This window comes from Heptranchias perlo, chromosome 11 (genome assembly GCF_035084215.1).
Source record: "Heptranchias perlo isolate sHepPer1 chromosome 11, sHepPer1.hap1, whole genome shotgun sequence".
Classification (NCBI taxonomy): Eukaryota; Metazoa; Chordata; class Chondrichthyes; order Hexanchiformes; family Hexanchidae; genus Heptranchias; species Heptranchias perlo.
In genome coordinates this window covers 1,782,239-1,806,149 of record NC_090335.1, presented here as the reverse complement: position 1 = coordinate 1,806,149, position 23,911 = coordinate 1,782,239, and the positions used below count along the sequence as shown (strand labels likewise).

The following is a 23,911-nucleotide window of genomic DNA, read 5'->3' as shown; positions in this document are numbered from 1 at the left end:
AGTTCATTGAGTGCATCAGGGATGGATTTCTTGAGCAGTATGTAACTGATCCTACAAGGGGGCAGGCAACCTTGGACCTGGTCCTGTGTAATGAGTCAGGATTAATTAATAATGTCCTAGTTAAGGATCCCCTTGGAACGAGCGACCACAACATGGTTGAATTCCATATCCAATTAGAGGGTGAGAAGGTTGATTCTCAAACAAGCGTACTGAGCTTGAATAAAGGAGACTATGATGGTATGAGAGCGGAATTGATTAAAGTGGACTGGGAAAATAGATTAAAGGGTAAGACGGTACATGAGCAGTGGTGTTCATTTAGGGAGTTATTTTACAACTTTCAAAATAAATATATTCCACTGAGGAAAAAAGGGTGTAAAAGAAATGACAGCCACCCGTGGCTAAGTAAAGAAATCAAGGATAGTATCCGACTAAAAACAAGGACATATAAGGTAGCCAAACTTAGTGGGAGGATAGAAGATTGGGAATTCTTCAAAAGACAGCAAAAAGTAACTGAAGGATTGATTAAGAAAGGGAAGTTAGATTATGAAAAGAAATTAGCAAAAAATATAAAAACAGATAGCAAGAGTTTCTATAGTTATATAAAAAGAAAAAGGGTGGCTAAGGCAAACATAGGTCCCTTAGAGGATGAGACCGGGAAATTAATGGTGGGAAACATGGAGATGGCAAAAATGCTGAACAAATATTTTGTTTCAGTCTTTACAGTAGAGGACACTAAGAATATCCCAACACTGGACAAACAGGGGACTCTCGGGGGGGAGGAGCTAAATACGATTAAAATCACTCAAGAGATGGTACTCAGTAAAATAATGGGACTCAAGGCGGATAAATCCCCTGGACCTGATGGCTTCCATCCTAGGGTCTTGAGGGAAGTGGCAGTAGGGATTGTGGATGCTTTGGTGATAGTTTTCCAAAATTCCCTGGACTCAGGAGAGGTCCCGGCAGATTGGAAAACTGCTAATGTAACAACGTTATTTAAAAAGGGTAGTAGGCAGAAGGCTGGAAATTATAGGCCAGTTAGCTTAACATCTGTGGTGGGTAAAATTTTGGAGTCTATTATTAAGGAGACAGTAACGGAACATTTAGATAAGCATAATTTAATAGGACAAAGTCAGCATGGCTTTATGAAGGGGAAGTCATGTCTGACAAATTTGCTTGAGTTCTTCGAGGATATAACGTATAGGGTGGATAAAGGGGAACCAGTGGACGTAGTGTATTTAGACTTCCAGAAGGCATTCGACAAGGTGCCACATAAAAGATTATTACTTCAGATAAAAAATCACGGGATTGGGGGTAATATTCTGGCATGGGTGGAGGATTGGTTATCAAACAGGAAGCAGAGAGTTGGGATAAATGGTTCATTTTCGGACTGGCAACCAGTAACCAGTGGTGTTCCACAGGGGTCGGTGCTGGGTCCCCAACTCTTTACAATCTATATTAACGATTTGGAGGAGGGGACCGAGTGCAACATATCAAAATTTGCAGATGATACAAAGATGGGAGGGAAAGTAGAGAGTGAGGAGGACATAAAAAACCTGCAAGGGGATATAGACAGGCTGGGTGAGTGGGCGGAGATTTGGCAGATGCAATATAATATTGGAAAATGTGAGGTTATGCACTTTGGCAGGAAAAATCAGAGAGCAAGTTATTTTCTTAATGGCGAGAGACTGGAAAGTACTGCAGTACAAAGGGATCTGGGGGTCCTAGTGCAAGAAAATCAAAAAGTTGGTATGCAGGTGCAGCAGGTGATCAAGAAAGCCAACGGAATGTTGGCTTTTATTGCTAGGGGGATAGAATATAAAAACAAGGAGGTATTGCTGCAGTTATATAAGGTATTGGTGAGACCGCACCTGGAATACTGCATACAGTTTTGGTCTCCATACTTAAGAAAAGACATACTTGCTCTCGAGGCAGTACAAAGAAGGTTCACTCGGTTAATCCCGGGGATGAGGGGGCGGACATATGAGGAGAGGTTGAGTAGATTGGGACTCTACTCATTGGAGTTCAGAAGAATGAGAGGCGATCTTATTGAAACATATAAGATTGTGAAGGGTCTTGATCGGGTGGATGCAGTAAGGATGTTCCCAAAGATGGGTGAAACTAGAACTAGGGGGCATAATCTTAGAATAAGGGGCTGCTCTTTCAAAACTGAGATGAGGAGAAACTTCTTCACTCAGAGGGTGGTAGGTCTGTGGAATTTGCTGCCCCAGGAAGCTGTGGAAGCTACATCATTGAATAAATTTAAAACAGAAATAGACAGTTTCCTAGAAGTAAAGGGAATTAGGGGTTATGGGGAGCGGGCAGGAAATTGGACATGAAGCTGAGTTCGGATCGGTCAATGCCCTGTGGGTGGCGGAGAGGGCCCAGGGGCTATGTGGCCGGGTCCTGCTCCGACTTCTTGTGTTCTTTAGATTTGTGGTTGGGATCAGATCAGCCATGATCTTATTGAATGGCGGAGCAGGCTCGAGGGGCCGATTGGCCTACTCCTGCTCCAATTTCTTATGTTCTTATGTTCTATGGACCTCATGGATTTCTTTGTCATCAACTTAGAGACCATCCGTTCAGCTGCCTCTGCTGCTTCCGACCTCGCTCCATGACCCCCAACCCCAGCTCTGAATCTCCGTCTCTCTCTAGTTTCTCCACATCTCCTCTCATGCCTTCTCCAAGCTTATCTCATCCATAAGACTCACCTCCCACTGCCTTGACTGCTATTCCCACTAAATCACAGACCACCCAACTTCCCTTCCTGGCCCCCATGCTAGCTGATATTGTAAATGGTTCTCTCTCCTCAGGTACTGTCCCTCTTCCGCTCAAAACTGCCCTCCTCAAAAGACCTATCCGTGACCTTGCTAACTACCGTCCATCTTTAAGGTCCCTTTCCTTTCTAAAATCCTTGAACTTCTCAGATACGTCGCTATCTCTTGCGCAACTCCTTGTTTGAATCTCTCCAATCAGGATTTGGTTCCTCCCACAGCACCAAAATGGCCTTTATCAAAGTTACAAATGACATTCTCTGTGATTGTGACCATGATGCACTATCCCACCTCATCCTCCTCATCCTCTCTGCAGCCTTTAACACGGTCAACCACACCACCTTCCTGCAAAATGTCTCCTTTAGTGTTCAGCTCCATGGGACTGCTCTCACTTGATTCCACTCTTTCCAATCCAGTCATAGCCAGAGTATGTTTACCAATGGTTCCTATTACCACCCCTGCACTGTCTCAGGAGTTCCCCAAGTATCCATCCCTGGTTCCTCCTCTTCCCCATCTACATGCTGCCCCTTGGCGACCTCATCCGCAGACATGGGGCCAACTTCCACATGTACACTGACGACGCCCAGCTCTACCTCTCCACTGCCTCTCTCCACCCCTGCACTGTCTCTGTGCCGTTAGACCCATTGTCCAACATCCTGTTTTGGATGAGCCGATATTTTCTTCAGCTAAACATTGGCCAGACTGAGCCATCGTCGTCAGTTCCTGCCACTAGCAACGTTCTCTAGCCACCGACTATAACCTCCTCCCCGGCCACTGTCTCAGGTTGCACAAGATTGCTCACAACCTCAGCACCCTATTCAGCGTTCCAAGCTCCCGACCCCATATCCTCTTCATCACAAAGACCACCTACTTCCACCTCTGTAATATCGCCCGCCTCTACCCCTGCCTCAGCCCATCTACTGTTGAATCCCATATCCACGCCATTGTCACCACCATTATTCTGCTGGGCGGCCTCCTATTATCCAACCTCCTTAAACTTCAGCTCACCCAAAGCTCTGCTGCTCATATCCTATCCCTCACCAAATCCTGATCACCCATCACCCTGTCCTCACTAACTTATATTGGCTTCCATTCTCCCATCACCTCAAATTTAAGATTCTCATCCTTGTGCTTATGTCCATTCGTGACCTCGCCCCTCCCTATCTCTTTAACCTCCTCCAGTCCTACAATCTGCCCCCTGCCGCCAACTACTGATTGCTCTGACTTTGGCCTCTTGTACATTCCCGCCTCCCTTTGTCGCACCATTGGTGGCCATGCCTTTAGCCACCTAGTCCCCACTCTCCGGAATTCCTTCCCTAAACCCCTCTGCCCTTTTACCTTCCTCCCCCTTTAAGAGACTACTTAAAACCCGGCTTTTTGACCAACCCTCCCAGTATCTCATTCTTTGGCTCTGCATCCATTCTTTCCTTTCACCTTTTGTGAAACACTTTGAAACATTTTTCTACGTTGAATATAAATCCTTCAGTTTAGCTCCTTGAAAGGAAAATAACAAAAGGTTATTATTTTAAATTTAAATACTAAGCTGTTCTTTTATAAAACAACTTTTATATACTCAATATAAGTTTTTCTTTTCTGCTTGTATTTCTTCCCACTGTGGGAGCTGTGCTAGACGTTCTCAAATGACTCCATTTTGAACAGCAAGAAGTCCTGAAATATCCCTGAACTTCCTGGATTCGAAGAACCGTCAACCAAGTTTGATATTTGGCTGTCAAACACATTATTGAATGAATCGTACAGTCTGTGTTTGATATTTGGCTGTCAAACACATTATTGAATGAATCGTACAGTCTGTGTTTGATATTTAGCCGTCAAACACATTATTGAATGAATCGGACAGTCTGTGTTTGATATTTAGCTGTCAAACACATTATTGAATGAATCGGACAGTCTGTGTTTGATATTTGGCTGTCAAACACATTATTGAATGAATCGGACAGTCTGTGTTTGATATTTAGCTGTCAAACACATTATTGAATGAATCGGACAGTCTGTGTTTGATATTTAGCTGTCAAACACATTATTGAATGAATCGGACAGTCTGTGTTTGATATTTAGCTGTCAAACACATTATTGAATGAATCGGACAGTCTGTGCTTGATATTTGGCTGTCAAACACATTATTGAATGAATCGGACAGTCTGTGTTTGATATTTAGCTGTCAAACACATTATTGAATGAATCGGACAGTCTGTGTTTGATATTTGGCTGTCAAACACGTTATTGAATGAATCGGACAGTCTGTGTTTGATATTTAGCTGTCAAACACATTATTGAATGAATCGGACAGTCTGTGTTTGTTCTGGGCATCTTGGCTCTTTCCTCAATCTTTGCAGACAACCAATAAAATCTGCAACATTTCTGAACTAGGAGGGATTAGTCAGGGGCGAATGCAGGGCAGACTAAGGTGAGTTTGGAGTACATGTGCATAAAAGCAAGGACCGTGGTAAATAAGGTTGGTGAGCTGCAGGCGCAAATTTCCACATGGGATTATGATATAGTGGCAATAATGGAGACCTGGCTCAAACAAGGGGAGGATCGGGCAGTTATAATATTCCTGGCTACAGGTATTCAGGAAAGATAGGGAAGGTAAAAAAGGAGGGGGTGGGGGGAGCAGTATTAATCAAAGATATTGTTACAGCACTTGAAAGGGATGCTGTACTTCAGGGGTCAAAGACAGAATGCATTTGGTTAGAATTTAGGAATAATAGAGAAGCTTTAACACTACTGGGTGTATAATATAGGCACCAAATTGTGGGTAGGAGATAGAGGAGCAAATTTGCATGCAAATTTCGGAAAGGTGCAAGGCCTATAGAGTAGTGATAATGGGGGACGTCAATTATCCTAATATAGACTGGGATAGTAACAGTGAAAAGGGCAAAGAGGGGGAGGAATTCCTGAAATGTGTACAAGAGAACTTTCATGAACAGTGTGTTTCTAGCCCAATGAGGAAGGAAGCAGTGCTGGATCTAGTTCTGGGGAATGAAGTGGGGCAGGTGGAGCATGTTTCAGTGGGAGAGCATTTGGGAAACAGTGATCACAATATCATTAGGTTTAGAATAGTTATGGAAAAGGACAAGGAATAATCAAATGTAAAAATACTTAACTGGAGGAGGGCTAATTTCAGTGAGTTAAAAAGGGGTCTTGCCCAGATGGATTGGAATCATAAATTGGTAAGCAAAACAGTAAATGAGCAATGGGAGACCTTCAAGGAGGAAATAGTTCAGGTACAGACTAGACACATTCTCACAGAGGGAAAGGAACAGCATTCAAAGCCAGAGCTCCCTGGGTGACTAAAGATATAGAGATTAAAATGAAACAGAAAAAGGAAGCTTTTGATAAATGTTAGGCTCATAATTTAGTGGAGAACCAGGCTAAATACAGAAAGTACAGAGGAGAACTGAAAAAGGAAATAAGAGAGGCAAAGAGAGACTATGAGAATAGATTAGTGGTTAACATAAAAGGGAAACCAAAAGTTTTTTATAAACATATAAATCGTAGAAGGTGAGTCAAAGGAAGGGTGGGACCGATTAGGGACCAAAAAGGAGATCCTCTTGTGGAGGCAGAGGGCATGGCTGAGGTACTAAACGATGACTTCACATCGGTCTTCACTAGAGAAGAGGATGCTGCCATTGTAGCAGTAAAGGAGGAGGTAGTGGTGATATTGGATAGGATAGAAATAGATAAAGAGGAGGGACTTAAAAGATTGGCTGTACTCAAAGTAGAAAAGTCACCCGGTCCGGATGGGATGCATCCTCGGTTACTGAGGGAAGTAAGGGTGGAAATTGCGGAGGCTCTGACCACAATCTTCCAATCACCCTTAGATATGGGGACGGTGCCGGAGGACTGGAGGATTGTAAATGTTACATCCCTGTTCAAAAAAGGGGAGAGGGATAAACCCGACAATTACAGGCCAGTCAGCCTAACGTCAGTGGTGGGGAAACTTCTAGAGACAATAATCCGGGACAAAATTAATTGGCACTTGGAAAAATATGGGTTAATAAATGAAAGTCAGCACGGATTTGTTAAAGGCAAATCATGTATGACTGACTTGATTGAGTTCTTTGATGAAGTAACGGAGAGGGTTGATGAGGGGAGTGCGGTTGATGTTGTGTATATGGACTTTCAAAAGGCTTTTGAAAAAGCACCACATAATAGACTTGTTAGCAAAATTAAAGGGGTACTGGCAGCATGGATACAAAATTGGCTAAGAGACAGAAAGCAGAGAGTGGTGGTGAATGGTTGTTTTTCAGACTGGAGGGAAGTACAAAATGGCATTCCCCAGGGGTTGGTATTAGGACTATTGCTCTTCTTGATATATATTAATGATCTAGACTTGGATATTCAAGGTATAATTTCAAAGTTTGCAGATGTCATGGAACTCGGAAATGTAGTAAACAGTGAAGAGGATAGTAACAGACTTCAGGAGGACATAGACAGACTGGTGAAATGGGCAGACACATGGGAGATGAAATTTAATACAGAGAAATGTGAAGTGATGCATTTTGGTAGGAAGAATGAGGAGAGGCAATATAAACTAAATGGGACAATTTTAAAGGGTGTGCAAGAAACCTGGGGGTATATATACACAAATCTTTGAAGGTGGCAGGACAAGTTGAGAAGGTTGTTACAAAAGCATATGGGATCCTGGGCTTTATAAACAAAGGCATAGAGTACAAAGGCAAGGAAGTTATGTTAAACCTTTATAAAACACTGGTTAGGCCTCAGCTGGAGTATTGTGTCCAATTCTGGGCACCGCACTTTAGGAAGGATGTCAAGACCTTGGAGAGGGTGCAAAGATTATTTACTAGAATGGTACCAGGGATGAGGGACTTCAGTTTTGTGGAGAGATTGGAGATGATGGGGTAGTTCTCCTTAGAACAAAGAAGGTTAAGAGGAAATTTGATAGAGGTGTTCAAAATCATGAAGGAATTTGATGGAACAAATAAGGAGAAACTGTTTCCAGTGGCAGAAGGGTCGGTAACCAGAGGACTTTACAGTAGAGGACACTAAGAATATCCCAACACTGGACAAACAGGGGACTCTCGGGGGGGAGGAGCTAAATACGATTTAAATTAATCAGGAGATGGTACTCAGTAAAATAATGGGACTCAAGGCGGATAAATCCCCTGGACCTGATGGCTTCCATCCTAGGGTCTTGAGGGAAGTGGCAGTAGGGATTGTGGATGCTTTGGTGATAGTTTTCCAAAATTCCCTGGACTCAGGAGAGGTCCCGGCAGATTGGAAAACTGCTAATGTAACACCGTTATTTAAAAAGGGTAGTAGGCAGAAGGCTGGAAATTATAGGCCAGTTAGCTTAACATCTGTGGTGGGTAAAATTTTGGAGTCTATTATTAAGGAGACAGTAACGGAACATTTAGATAAGCATAATTTAATAGGACAAAGTCAGCATGGCTTTATGAAGGGGAAGTCATGTCTGACAAATTTGCTTGAGTTCTTCGAGGATATAACGTATAGGGTGGATAAAGGGGAACCAGTGGACATAGTGTATTTAGACTTCCAGAAGGCATTCGACAAGGTGCCACATAAAAGATTATTACTTAAGATAAAAAATCACGGGATTGGGGGTAATATTCTGGCATGGGTGGAGGATTGGTTATCGAACAGGAAGCAGAGAGTTGGGATAAATGGTTCATTTTCGGACTGGCAACCAGTAACCAGTGGTGTTCCACAGGGGTCGGTGCTGGGTCCCCAACTCTTTACAATCTATATTAACGATTTGGAGGAGGGGACCGAGTGCAACATATCAAAATTTGCAGATGATACAAAGATGGGAGGGAAAGTAGAGAGTGAGGAGGACATAAAAAACCTGCAAGGGGATATAGACAGGCTGGGTGAGTGGGCGGAGATTTGGCAGATGCAATATAATATTGGAAAATGTGAGGTTATGCACTTTGGCAGGAAAAATCAGAGAGCAAGTTATTTTCTTAATGGCGAGAGACTGGAAAGTACTGCAGTACAAAGGGATCTGGGGGTCCTAGTGCAAGAAAATCAAAAAGTTGGGATGCAGGTGCAGCAGGTGATCAAGAAAGCCAACGGAATGTTGGCTTTTATTGCTAGGGGGATAGAATATAAAAACAAGGAGGTATTGCTGCAGTTATATAAGGTATTGGTGAGACCGCACCTGGAATACTGCATACAGTTTTGGTCTCCATATTTAAGAAAAGACATACTTGCTCTCGAGGCAGTACAAAGAAGGTTCACTCGGTTAATCCCGGGGATGAGGGGGCGGACATATGAGGAGAGGTTGAGTAGATTGGGACTCTACTCATTGGAGTTCAGAAGAATGAGAGGCGATCTTATTGAAACATATAAGATTGTGAAGGGTCTTGATCGGGTGGATGCAGTAAGGATGTTCCCAAAGATGGGTGAAACTAGAACTAGGGGGCATAATCTTAGAATAAGGGGCTGCTCTTTCAAAACTGAGATGAGGAGAAACTTCTTCACTCAGAGGGTGGTAGGTCTGTGGAATTTGCTGCCCCAGGAAGCTGTGGAAGCTACATCATTAGATAAATTTAAAACAGAAATAGACAGTTTCCTAGAAGTAAAGGGAATTAGGGGTTATGGGGAGCGGGCAGGAAATTGGACATGAAGCTGAGTTCGGATCGGTCAATGCCCTGTGGGTGGCGGAGAGGGCCCAGTGGCTGTGTGGCCGGGTCCTGCTCCGACTTCTTGTGTTCTTTAGATTTGTGGTTGGGATCAGATCAGCCATGATCTTATTGAATGGCGGAGCAGGCTCGAGGGGCCGATTGGCCTACTCCTGCTCCAATTTCTTATGTTCCTATGTTCTTATGACACAGATTTAAGGTGATTGGTGAAAGAACCAGAGGCAGCATGAGGAGAATATTTTTACGCAGCGATTTGTGATTATCTGGAATGCGCTGCATGAAAGGGCGGTGGAAGCAGATTCAATAATAACTTTCAAAAGGGAATTGGATAAATACTTGAAATGGAAAAATTTGCACGGGAAAAGGGCAGGAGAGTGAGACAGAGCTGGCACAGACACGATGGGCTGAATGGCCTCCTTGTGTGCTGAATCATCCTGTGATTCTATGATTGCATTCGTTGAGCTTGGGACAAGATTGTAACTGTGGCCATTTTTTACCCTCCTTATTACTGCCTGAATTAATGGAGCCTCTATGAAAGTAAAACAAGACAAGATCGCCTCACTTTTTAATAGATTTACTGATCTGGTTATTTTAAATGCCTAACAGTTAGAGGATTTTCATATGAATGTATTATTACTAATACAGGACAGTGCAATTTCAGCCCAAATTATGTAAGTTGCACTCCAAACTTAACATTGCATTGCTTGCATGCGATGTCATCATGATAATGATGTGGAAAAAGATGTATACCATTGTTTAGTGATCAGAAATGGAATTAATAATTCCCATGTAGCGTTTCACGTTTATTTGAAAGTTGAGTTTAGTTTCAAGGTTTCCTGAAGGAAATGGAGATGTAATAATGTGGAGAAAGATGTCCAGAGGGATCTTGTGGTCAAAGATGGAATTGATATGTCAACCGTGAGTACTCATGGAAGGAAACAGGCATTTTGAGTAAAGCTAGGTGATAATACAGACAGGCTCCTGAGGGGTGACGTTACATCACCTTGACCAAGCTGCTGTGAAACGTTTCTCCCTTTCTTGCTGTGTGAGTAGGTTCTGTTCAATGCTCAGATCTCATCTAAAGTTCAAATTCTACACTTTGATTGAACTGCACTCTAGAAGGACACCACCCTCACAGTAACACTTTGTTCAGATCTCAAGCCCATCACATTGCATCACAGGCAATCATGTTCTCCAGTGTGTTGAAACCCCACAAGGAAAAGTGCATTGTATAGCTGTCACCGATTCAGACTAAAGCCAGAAGGCTTATCTCCCACAGAACAAACTATTGCAACCTTTTTAAAAAAAAAAATTTTGCTTTTTGAAAAATCAACATCTATTTTTAAATCTCAACATAACTAGAATGTGACAAGAATGTGCAATGTTTATTGAATTCATGGGCAGAACTAGATATAAGGTATTCTTCATGTAATCACTTGTCGTTTAGTAGATTGGGCCTACTTGTGTGAATCTGGGCCTATGTGCAGTACCCTCCTCTTCCTAGCCTCACAGCTGATCCTGAACCTGTATGGACCCTTTATTACTGATGACTTCCTCAGAGTTTGTTAAAAATACTGAACTCCACATTTCTCTCTGCCTTTTCCATTCTGATACAGGTTTGGAGTTGCTGTCCTCTTAATTCCCTTTCTAAATACTGCCATGAATCTTCATAGAAGTGTGAATACCTGTTATTTGAGAACATGTGCTGACACTGACTGCACATAGCTTCTCCAGGGCACTGTGCCATGGAGTGAGGCAGGGGGGCAATCTGAAGTTGGCAAGAGTCATTTCCATGCCCCTCCCAGTAGCCTAGTCAAGAGCAGCAGAGGCACACACCTGAGAGGAGGTGCTCACCTCTCCTCTCGTTCTTGACTGGGGACTGGTATGGGGCAGGAGATAAGGGAATAAATAATACACTTAAAATCCGGTAACAATATAGAGCTACGTAGATAAGGGTAGAATAGCTGCTGTGCAGCAGTGTTATTTCAAACACCATCACCTACCAGACTCAGAATTCTGTCGACTAAGAACTATCCTTTTGTGCCCATTGCCAGGTCGTAAGTATTGATCACGCTCATTGTGAATTAAAAATGGACAATCACTATTCATTACTTTCATTATCATCCCACAGCAATCACTGGGAGACATCCCTTCTGTGGAAAGAAACAAGTGGTTCATTGTTAATAACAGGCCCAGGGTGTGCCGAGGGCATTTGAGTCTAAGGTACTGAAAACTTTTGGGATCAATTTTGTGAGGCTGTTAAATTAACAGAGTAAAGATAATTTGTACTTTGTTCTTCTGTTCTGTAAGGATTTCTCCAGTATTCATTTTCATACCAAAGGAGCAGTAATATTGACTTTCTTTACCTTTGAACTAACTGAGGATTTTTTATGTTTTGGTTTTAGAATTTAAAGAGTTTAATTAAATGATTGTGTTGTGGATGTTACACCCTCAATTTATTCTGCTGCCACTAAGGGTTAAGTAGAGTAAGAAATCCATTTCCATGCATCATTGTGGACAAGGGGTGGGAGGGCAGGGATTAGGGTCGCCAACACTCCAGGATTGTCCTGGAGTCTCCAGGAATTATAGATTAATCTCCAGGGCACTACAATGAGCAACGCCGGAGAAAAATTGCAGGGACATTAATAAAAACTATGCGAGATTTTTAAAATTTTCTTTGAACATGTATTAGTTATAAAAATATTGGAGATGGAATATAACAGATATAAGAATATTGGAATATAAAGTGTGTTTGACTGACAGTCAAGCATCATCCAATTGGATAATGTAGAGCCTGTTCACTTTCCGATTGGCCGTGGGAAGGTGGTGCACCGCGAGGATTGCTATGACGGGTGACCAATGGCGGGAGTGTGGGGGCGGGGCCCCGCGAGGATTGCTATGACGGGTGACCAATGGCGGGAGTGTGGGGGCGGGGCCCCGCGAGGATTGCTATGACGGGTGACCAATGGTGGGAGAGTGGGGGAGGGGGGATGGTCGTGAGGATGGATGTGTCGAGTGACCAATGGCGGGAATGTGGGGGCGGGGTGGTTGGAAGCAGGAGGTCATGTGATGAAACCTCCAGGAATATGTCCAAAGCACAGTGGACAACCCCAGCAGGGATAGTGTGGACACATACCAGTACAGGGCTATTCCTGCTCCCCATAGTGAGGTTTCTGCCTGACCTCAAATATGCTGATTCTGACATTGTTCACCAATAGTTCCCTCTCTGAATAACCTCTTAAAGGAACATTTTGTATTTTATAATTCTCTCAACTAACGGTTCCTTGCTCTTCCCCTTTTACGTTAGCCTCCACATTTCCTCAGGTTACCATTTTTTGGGATATAGAGCCTGTCCGTTCCAGCTATGTAGCTAAATTACATAATTTGCAGTTCTTGAATTCTTTCTAAAAGGTTTTTTTTGGTGGTCTTGGTCTTTCTCACACATCCCCATTTCAAAGCTCATAACATTTCACAGTGATTTTGGTTATAAAACATTTAGCTGTTTCAAGGCATCCAGTCTTAGATTTTATACCAGCATTGTTTTTATATTGTCTAAAGCTTTCTCAAAGTTTCATTTGCCAGTTGTATTCCTCTTTATGTCTTTCACTCAAACAAAACTGTCCAAGACTTGGACAACCATCTGGTGAGAAAACTAATTGGAGGATAGAGGTGGTGAACCATGAATCCTGTTTTTGTACTCTGGCCGGCCAGATGGACTGAAGTGATATTTCCAGTCCTGTACTATCCAATCTGTTTTAAACTAGTAATGCAACTTTCCACTTTTGTATCTAATGGTGCACAGGAATTATTTATTCAAATTTTGAATCAATTTTCATCAATTGCAAAGAAAATATCAGAATATAATCACAGTCGTCCTCCCAGTCACTCCCCTGACTGTCACGAACCCCAGCAGGGTTTAGACTTGCCTAAAGGTAGTAATCCTAAACCCAGGGATACACATTAAATGTACTGAGATGAGTTGGTTGTAAAGAAATCACTAACCTTCTAAATAATACACCTCCGATTTGTCTTCTGAACTCACAGTAACAGTGTGTACATCGCAATTCTTCTTTTTACACACAGCACATCCTCTCCCTGAGGAGAAATGTGGACCACGCCCTCGCATGACAGAAACTGTAACGTCATTGACTGCCACCAACAGTCCACATGCCTTATTACTGCCACATGTAGCCCCTCGCTTTTCCTCTGCAGCATTTGTGGTGATGTGGCTGTCTTGAGGTACGGGGGCTGTTTCTGGGAGCTCACAATCTCCATCCTTTCTCCTGATTTCATCCGGCAGTGTTGTGTCATTGCTCTCAGGTGCGGCCTGCGTTTCCAGGCTCTCACAGCCATCGTCCTCCCCTACCATCTCCAAGCTGAACTGCAGCTGAATCTTTCGTTTGTCATATGGCCAATATACATCTTCACTGGGTTCCTCGGGGTCACTTGACTCTGTTTTGTACTCGGGACTATGAAGAGTCTGTATTTACAGAAACATAAAGTTTGCTGTTAATATGCAATTTTTAAAAAATAATAACTATGTCCAGGCTATGTAAAACTCCTGTATTTTGCACATTCTGACATCAGAATATGCCTGTTTCTTTTTCCAGTCTTTGTGTGCCTCTAATATCTTGGGGTAAATTCACCAACATTGTACTCTCAGTAGTTAGATGTTTTTAAAGGGTTGGAGAATTGACTCTATATCCTATTTCTGGCCCACACTCCCTTCAAGTGCAGCTCTCCGCTGGGAGGGTGCAATCAGAGAGTTTACCCTTATATATTCATTTTGAAGTTCAGCCTTTCAACCATGTGCCTTCATTACTTCATCAACACAATTTTTATTAATGTCCCTATGGTTTGTCTCCTGGGCTGCTCGTAGCAGTGTCCAGGAGATTAATCTTTAATTCCTGGAGACTCCTGGACAATCCCTGCCCTCTCACCCCTTGTCCACAATGATGCATGGAAATGGATTTCTTACTCTACTTAATCCTTAGTGGCAGCAGAATAAATTGAGGGTGTAACATCCACAACACAATCATTTAATTAAACTCCTTAAATTCTAAAACCAAAACATTAAAAATCCTCAGTTAGTTCAAAGGTAAAGAAAGTCAATATTGCTGCTCCTTTGGTGTGAAAATGAATACTAGACAGGGGATAACCAAAGAACCATAGAAAAGATGCAGCACAGAAGGGGGCCATTCGGCCCATCGTATCCGCCCCGGCTCAAAGAACAACCAGGTGCCCATTCTAATCCCACCTTCCAGCACCCGGTCCGTAGCCCTGCAGTTTACAGCACTTTAGGTGCAGGTCCAGGTACTTTTTAAAAGAGTTGAGGGTCCCTGCCTCTACCACCAATTCGGGCAGTGAATTCCATACACCCACCACCCTCTGGGTAAAAAAAGTTTTTCCTCATGTCCCCTCTAATCCTTCCACCAATCAGCTTAAATCTAAGTCCTCTTGTTCTTGAACTCTCCGCTAGGGGAAACAGGTACTTCCTGTCTACTCGATCTGGGCCCCTCATAATTTTGTACACCTCAATCAAGTCTCCCCTCAGCCTCCTCTGCTCCAAGGAAAACAACCCCAGCCTATCCAATCTCTCCTCATAGCTGCAATTTTCAAGCCCTGGCAACATTCTTGTAAATCTTCTCTGCACTCTCTCCAGAGTAATTACGTCCTTCCTGTAATGTGGTGACCAGAACTGCGCACAATATTCTAGCTGCGGCCTTACCAGCGTTTTATACAGTTCCATCATTACATCCCTGCTTTTGTATTCTATACCTCGGCTAATAACAGAGAGCATTCCGTATGCCTTCTTCACAACCTTATCTACCTGTACTGCCACCTTCAGGGACCTGTGCACATGCACTCCAAGGTCTCTCACTTCCTCTACCCCTCTCAATATATTCCCGTTTACTGCGTATTCCCTTTTACTGTTTGCCCTCCCTAAGTGCATTACCTCACACTTCTCCGGGTTGAACTCCATTTGCCACTTTTCCGCCCACTCCACCAACCCATTGATATCTTCTTGGAGTCTACAGCTATCATCTTCACTATCGTCTGCAAATTTGCCAATCATGCCCCCTATATCCAAGTCCAAATCATTAATATATACCACAAACAGCAAGGGACCCAACACTGAGCCCTGTGGCACACCACTGGAAACGGATTTCCATTCACAAAGACATCCATCGACTTTTACCCTTTGTTTCCTGTTACTGAGCCAATTTTGGATCCAATTCACCACATTTCCCTGTATCCCATGGGCTTTTACCATTCTGGCCAGTCTGCCATGTGGGACCTTGTCAAATGCCTTACTAAAATCCATGTAGACAACATCCACTGCACTACCCTCATCAATCCTCCTTGTCACTTCCTCAAAGAATTCAATCAGATTTGTAAGGCATGACCTTCCCTGAACAAATCCATGCTGACTATCCCTGATTAAACCATGCCTTTCCAAGTGACAGTTTATCCTATCTCTCAGTATTGATTCTAATAGTTTGCCCACCACTGAGGTAAGACTGACCGGCCTATAATTGTTCGGCCTTTCCCTCGTACTGTTTTTAAACTATGCTACTACATTTGCAGTCTTCCAGTCCTCCGGTACCTCCCCTGTATCTAGTGAGGATTGGAAAATGATCCTCAGAGCATCCGCTATTTCCTCCCTGGCTTCCTTCAATAGCCGAGGAAACAATCCATCCGGCCCTGGTGACTTATCAACTTTCAAGGATTTCAGTCCCTCTAGTACTTCCTCTCTCGTTATGTTTACCTTATCCAATATTTCACACCTCTCCTCTTTAACTCCTATGTCCAGATCATCCCTTTCCTTTGTGAATACGGAGACAAAATATTCATTTAAAACCCTACCCACATCTTCTGCTTCTACACACAAGTTACCCTTATCATCCCTGATAGGTCCCACCTTTTCCTTAGCTATCCTCTTGTTCTTAATGTACTGATAAAACATCTTTGGGTTTTCTTTAATCTTACTAGCTAATATTTTTTCATGCCCTCTCTTTGCTTTCCTTATTTCCTTTTTTACGTCATCCCTGTACTTTCTATACTCCTCTAGGCTTTCTGCAGTATTTAGTTTTCTGTGACAGTCATAAGCTTTCTTTTTCTGCTTTATCTTGCCCCTTACATTTCTAGGCAACCTGGGGGCTCTAAATTTGGCAGTGCCACCCTTTTTCTTTGAGGGGACGTGTCTGCATTGTACCCATAGAATTTCACTTTTTAGTGCCTCCCACTGGCTTGCCACTGATTTCTCCTCAAGTAGTTGTGTCCAGTCCACTTCTGCTAAATCACCTCTTAGTTCTGTAAAATTTACCTTCCCCCAATTTAAAACGTTCACTCCTGATTTAACTCTGTCCTTTTCCATAATAATGCTAAAACTAACTGCTTTGTGATCACTATCCCCAATATGGCCTGTCAACCAATATCTATTATAAGCCCACCGACTCCCACAGCTACCTTCATTACACTTCCTCCCACCTCACTTCCTCTAAGGACTCTATTACTTTTTCCCAGTTAGAAAATAATAATAGGATTTGGCAGAGTCAACATGGATTTATGAAAGGGAAATCATATTTGACAAACCTACTGGAGTTCTTTGAGGATGTAACTAGTAGAATAGATAAGGGGGAACCAGTGGATGTGGTGTATTTGGATTTTCAGAAGGCTTTCGATAAGGTCCCACACAGGAAGTTGGTGAACAAAGTTAGAGCACATGGAATTGGGGGGAATGTACTGGCATGGATTGAGAATTGGTTAACAGACAGAAAACAGAGAGTAGGAATAAACGGGTCCTTTTCAGGTTGGCAGGCGGTGACTAGTGGGGTACCGCAGGGATCAGTGCTTGGGCCCCAGCTATTCACAATACATATCAATAATTTGGATGAGGGGACCAAATGTGATATTTCCAAGTTTGCTGATGGCACAAAACTAGGTGGGAATGTGAGTTGTGAGGAGGATGCAAAGAGGCTTCAAGGGGATATAGACAGGCTAAGTGAGTGGGCAAGAATATGGCAGATGGAATATAATGTGGAAAAATGTGAAGTTACCCACTTTGGTAGGAAAAACAGAAATGCAGAGTATTTTTTAAATGGTGAGAGATTGGGAAATGTTGATGTTCAAAGGGACCTGGGTGTCCTTGTACATGAATCACTAAAAGCTAACATGCAGGTGCAGCAAGCAATTAGGAAGGCAAATGCCTCCATGCTTGGCATAGAGGGAGTGGAACGAAGGTTCACCAGACTGATTCCTGGGATGGCAGGATTATCGTATGAGGAGAGATTGAGTAGACTAGGCCTGTATTCACTAGAGTTTAGATGAATGAGAGGTGATCTCATTGAAAAGTACAAAATTCTTACAGGGCTCGACAGGGTAGATGCAGGGAGGATGTTTCCCCTGGCTGGGGAGTCTAGAACCAGGGGTCACTGTCTCAGAATAAGGGGTAGGACATTTAGGACTGAGATGAGGAGAAATTTCTTCACTCAGAGGGTGGTGAATCTTTGGAATTCTCTACCCCAGAGGGCTGTGGAGGCTCAGTCATTGAGTACATTCAAAACAGAGATCGATAGATTTCTAGATATTAAAGGCATCAAGGGATATGGGGATGGTGCAGGAAAATGGCATTGAGGTAGACGATCAGCCATGATCTGATTGGATGGGGAACAGGCTCAAGGGGTCAGATGGCCTACTACTGCTCCTATTTCTTGTGTTCTCAGTTTCTTCGTTTCCATCGCATCTGTTCTGATGATGCCACCTTCCACACCAATATTTCCGATATGTCTTCCTTTTTCCCTCCGCTATTGATTGTGTCCGTCCCATTTCCCGCATTTCTGCCCTCACCACTTCCCCTCCCTCCCAGAACCATGATAAGGTCCCCCTTGTCCTCACCTTCCACCCCACCAGCCTCCGCATTCAGCGTATCATCCTCCGCCATTTCCGCCACCTCCAGCACAATCCCACCACCAAACACATCTTCCCCTCCCCTCCCCTTTCAGCATTCTGAAGGGACTGTTCCCTCTGCCACACCCTGGTCCACTCTTCCAGCAACCCCCACGGCACCTTCCTGTGCGAGTACAGGAAATGCAACATCTGCTCTTTCACCTCCTCCCTTCCCACCGTCCAGGGCCCCAAACACTCCTTCCAGGTGAAACAACGATTTACTTATACTTAGGAATATAGGAACAGGAGGAGGCCATTTAGCCCCTCGAACCTGTTCTGCCATTGAATGAGATTATGGCTGATCTCTGATCTAACTCCATATACTCGCCTTAGCCCCATATCCCTTAATACCTTTGGTTTACAAAAATCTATCAATCTCAGATTTAAAATTAACAATTGAGCTAGTATCAATTGCCGTTTACGGAAGAGAATTCCAAACTTCTACCACCCTTTGTGTGTAGAAATGTTTCCTAACTTCACTCCTGAAAGGTCTGGCTCTAATTTTTAGACTGTGTCCCCTAGTCCTACACCCCCAACCAGCGGAAATAGTTTCTCTCTATCCACCCTATCTGTTCCCCTTAATATCTTAAAAACTTTGATCAAATCACCCCTTAATCTTCTAAATTCCAGGGTATACAATCTTTGTTTGTGTAATCTCTCCTCGTAATTTAACCCTTGAAGTCCAGGTATTGTTCTAGTAAACCTACGCTGCACTCCCTCCAAGGCCAATATATCCTTCCTAAGGTGCGGTGCCCAGAACTGAACACAGTACTCTAGCGTGGTCTAACCAGGGCTTCTTTCAATTTAGTATACTGTATTCACTGCACACGCTGTGGTCTCCTCTACATTGGGGAGACCAAATGCAAATTAGATGATGGTTTTGCTGAACACCTCCACTCTGTCCTCAAGCCTGACCCTGTCCTGCCAGTCGCTCGCCAGGAAAGCTGTAGACTGCAGGAAGATATCAATGGACTGGTCAGGTGGGCAAATGGAGTTCAACCTGGAGAAGTGTGAGGTAATGCATTTGGGGAGAGCAAACAAGGCAAGGGAGTACACAATAAATGGGAGGATACTGAGAGGTGTCGAGGAAGTGAGGGACCTTGGAGTGCATGTCCACAGATCCCTGAAGGTAGCAGGACAGGAAGATGAGGTGGTTAAAAAGACATATGGGATACTTTCCTTTATTAGTCGAGGCATAGAATATAAGAGCAGGGAGGTTATGCTAGAACTGTATAAAACACTAGTTAGGTCACATCTTGCATACTGTGTACAGTTCTGGTCACCACATTACAGGAAGGATGTGATTGATCTTTTGTTTCTTAACCTCTCCCATTCCCACCCTCCTCGCCTTGCACCATCATTCCTTTTGTCATTGAATCACTCCTGCCCTCCACCCTTTTTGTTCTTTCCTCCCCTTCCCTTTCTCATTGCCCCACCCTCTCCCCCACCTTTCCCTGGCTCTGTACTTGCTTAAAAATTGTTAAATCTGTAACTTTCTTCCAGTTCTGACGTAAGGTCTTTGACCTGAAATGTTATCTCTGTTTCTCTCTCCACAGATGTTGCCTGACCTGCTGAGCTTCTCCTGCAATTTCTGTTTTAATTGCCTTAATTACTCAAGCTTCCCAACTGACCTTCACACCATGACATCATACCTCAATACCCCTAACCCCTCAAACATGGTATTTGAGAAACAAAATCCACTAATTACAGCTCATCAACTTGTATCTTTCAGTCAAATATTTGTGGGGTTTGGGTGTAATTTTTTAAAATCTCCTTCTTTCACCTGCCTGGTCTAAATTCTGCAGCCAAGACGGAACGGCAGTCCATTATCCACCCTCCCCATTATACACCTCCCCATTATACACCTCCCCATTATACACCCTGCCCATTATACACCCTCCCATTATACACCCTCCCATTATACACCCTCCCGTTACACAACCTCCCGTTATACACCCTGCCCATTATACACCCTCCCGTTACACACCCTCCCATTATACACCCTCCCATTATACACCCTCCCGTTATACACCCTCCCATTATACACCCTCCCGTTACACACCCTCCCGTTATACACCTCCCCATTATACACCCTCCCATTATACACCCTCCCGTGCCACACCCTCCCGTTATACACCTCCCCATTATACACCCTCCCATTATACACCCTCCCGTTACACAACCTCCCGTTATACACCTCCCCATTATACACCCTCCCGTTATACACCCTCCCATTATACACCCTGCCCATTATACACCCTCCCGTTACACACCCTCCCGTTATACACCTCCCCATTATACACCCTCCCGTTACACACCCACCCATTATACACCCTCCCGTTACAAACCCACCCGTTATACAACCTCCCATTATACACCATCCCATTATACACCCTCCCATTATACACCCTCCCGTTATCCACCCTCCCATTATACACCCTCCCATTATACACCCTCCCGTTATACACCCTCCCATTATACACCCTCCCATTATACACCCTCCCGTTATCCACCCTCCCATTATACACACTCCCATTACACACCCACCCGTTAAACACCCTCCCGTTACACACCCACCCATTATACACCCTCCCGTTACACACCCTCCCATTATACACCCTCCCGTTAAACACCCTCCCATTATACACCCTCCCGTTACACACCCACCCATTATACACCCTCCCGTTACACACCCTCCCATTATACACCCTCACGTTATCCACCCTCCCATTATACACACTCCCATTATACACCCTCCCGTTACACACCCACCCGTTACACACCCTCCCGTTACACACCCTCCCGTTACACACCCACCCATTATACACCCTCCCGTTACACACCCACCCATTATACACCCTCCCGTTACACACCCTCCCGTTACACACCCACCCGTTACACACCCACCCGTTACACAACCTCCCGTTATACACCCTCCCATTATACACCCTCCCGTTATACACCCTCCCGTTACACACCCTGCCCATTATACACCCTGCCCATTATACACCCTGCCCATTATACACACTGCCCATTATACACCCTGCCCATTATATACCTCCCCATTATACACCCTGCCCATTATACACCCTGCCCATTATACACCCTGCCCATTATACACCCTGCCCATTATACACCCTGCCCATTATATACCTCCCCATTATACTCCCTGCCCATTATACACCCTGCCCATTATATACCTCCCCATTATACACCCTGCCCATTATATACCTCCCCATTATACACCCTGCCCATTATACACCTCCCCATTATACACCCTGCCCATTATATACCTCCCGATTATACACCCTGCCCATTATATACCTCCCCATTATACACCCTGCCCATTATATACCTCCCCATTATACACCCCGCCCATTATATACCTCCCCATTATACACCCTGCCCATTATACACCTCCCCATTATACACCCTGCCCATTATATACCTCCCCATTATACACCCTGCCCATTATACACCCCGTCCATTATACACCCTGCCCATTATACACCCTGCCCATTATACACCCTGCCCATTATACACCCTGCCCATTATACACCCTGCCCATTATACACCCTGCCCATAAAATACCTCCCCATTATACACCCTGCCCATTATACACCCTGCCCATTATATACCTCCCCATTATACACCCTGCCCATTATACACCCCGTCCATTATACACCCTGCCCATTATACACACTGCCCATTATACACCCTGCCCATTATACACCCTGCCCATTATACACACTGCCCATTATACACCCTGCCCATTATACACCCTGCCCATTATATACCTCCCCATTATACACCCTGCCCATTATACACCCTGCCCATTATACACCCTGCCCATTATACACCCTGCCCATTATATACCTCCCCATTATACACCCTGCCCATTATACACCCTGCCCATTATACACCCTGCCCATTATACACCCTGCCCATTATACACCCCGCCCATTATACACCCCGCCCATTATACACCCTGCCCATTATACACCCTGCCCATTATACACCCTGCCCATTATACACCCTGCCCATTATACACCCTGCCCATTATACACCCTGCCCATTATACACCCTCCCCATTATACACCCTGCCCATTATACACCCTGCCCATTATACACCCTCCCCATTATACACCCTGCCCATTATACACCCTGCCCATTATATACCTCCCCATTATACAGCCTCCCCATTATACACCCTGCCCATTATATATCTCCCCATTATACACCCTGCCCATTATACACCCTGCCCATTATACACCCTGCCCATTATACACCCCGCCCATTATACACCCTGCCCATTATACACCTCCCCATTATACACCCTCCCCATTATACACCCCACCCATTATACACCCTGCCCATTATACACCCTCCCCATTATACACCCCACCCATTACACACCCTGCCCATTATATACCTCCCCATTATACACCCTGCCCATTATACACCTCCCCATTATACACCCCACCCATTACACACCCTGCCCATTATACACCTCCCCATTATACACCTCCCCATTATACACCCTGCCCATTATACACCTCCCCATTATACACCCTCCCCATTATACACCCCACCCATTACACACCCTGCCCATTATATGCCTCCCCATTATACACCCTGCCCATTATACACCCTCCCCATTATACACCCCACCCATTACACACCCTGCCCATTATATGCCTCCCCATTATACACCTCCCCATTATACACCCTGCCCATTATACACCTCCCCATTATACACCCTCCCCATTATACACCCCACCCATTACACACCCTGCCCATTATATGCCTCCCCATTACACACCCTGCCCATTATACACCCTGCCCATTATATACCTCCCCATTATACACCCTCCCCATTATACACCCTCCCCATTATACACCCCGTCCATTATACACCTCCCCATTATACACCCTGCCCATTATACACCCTGCCCATTATACACCCCGCCCATTATACACCCCGTCCATTATACACCCCGCCCATTATACACCCTGCCCATTATACACCTCCCCATTATACACCCTCCCCATTATACACCCCACCCATTACACACCCTGCCCATTATATACCTCCCCATTATACACCCTGCCCATTATACACCTCCCCATTATACACCCCACCCATTACACACCCTGCCCATTATACACCTCCCCATTATACACCCTGCCCATTATACACCCTGCCCATTATACACCCTGCCCATTATATACCTCCCCATTATACACCCTGCCCATTATACACCCTGCCCATTATACACCCTGCCCATTATACACCCTGCCCATTATATACCTCCCCATTATACACCCTGCCCATTATACACCCTGCCCATTATACACCCTGCCCATTATACACCCTGCCCATTATACACCCTCCCCATTATATACCTCCCCATTATACACCCTGCCCATTATACACCCTGCCCATTATACACCCTGCCCATTATACACCCTGCCCATTATACACCCTGCCCATTATACACCCTGCCCATTATACACCCTGCCCATTATACACCCTGCCCATTA

At 44.3% G+C, this 23,911-nt stretch overlaps 1 protein-coding gene across 1 annotated transcript in view; it reads right to left on the bottom strand.

The window, feature by feature from the left end:
* Nucleotides 1–23,911, bottom strand: part of LOC137327531 (uncharacterized) — a 252,799-nt gene that overhangs the window by 24,527 nt on the left and 204,361 nt on the right. Inside the window, exons 6-7 of the mRNA XM_067993432.1 lie at nucleotides 13,421–13,898; nucleotides 11,422–11,571 (exon numbers count right to left, since the gene is read on the bottom strand). Coding sequence (XP_067849533.1) covers nucleotides 11,422–11,571; nucleotides 13,421–13,898 — 628 coding nt within the window. The remainder of the gene's footprint in view (nucleotides 1–11,421; nucleotides 11,572–13,420; nucleotides 13,899–23,911) is intronic.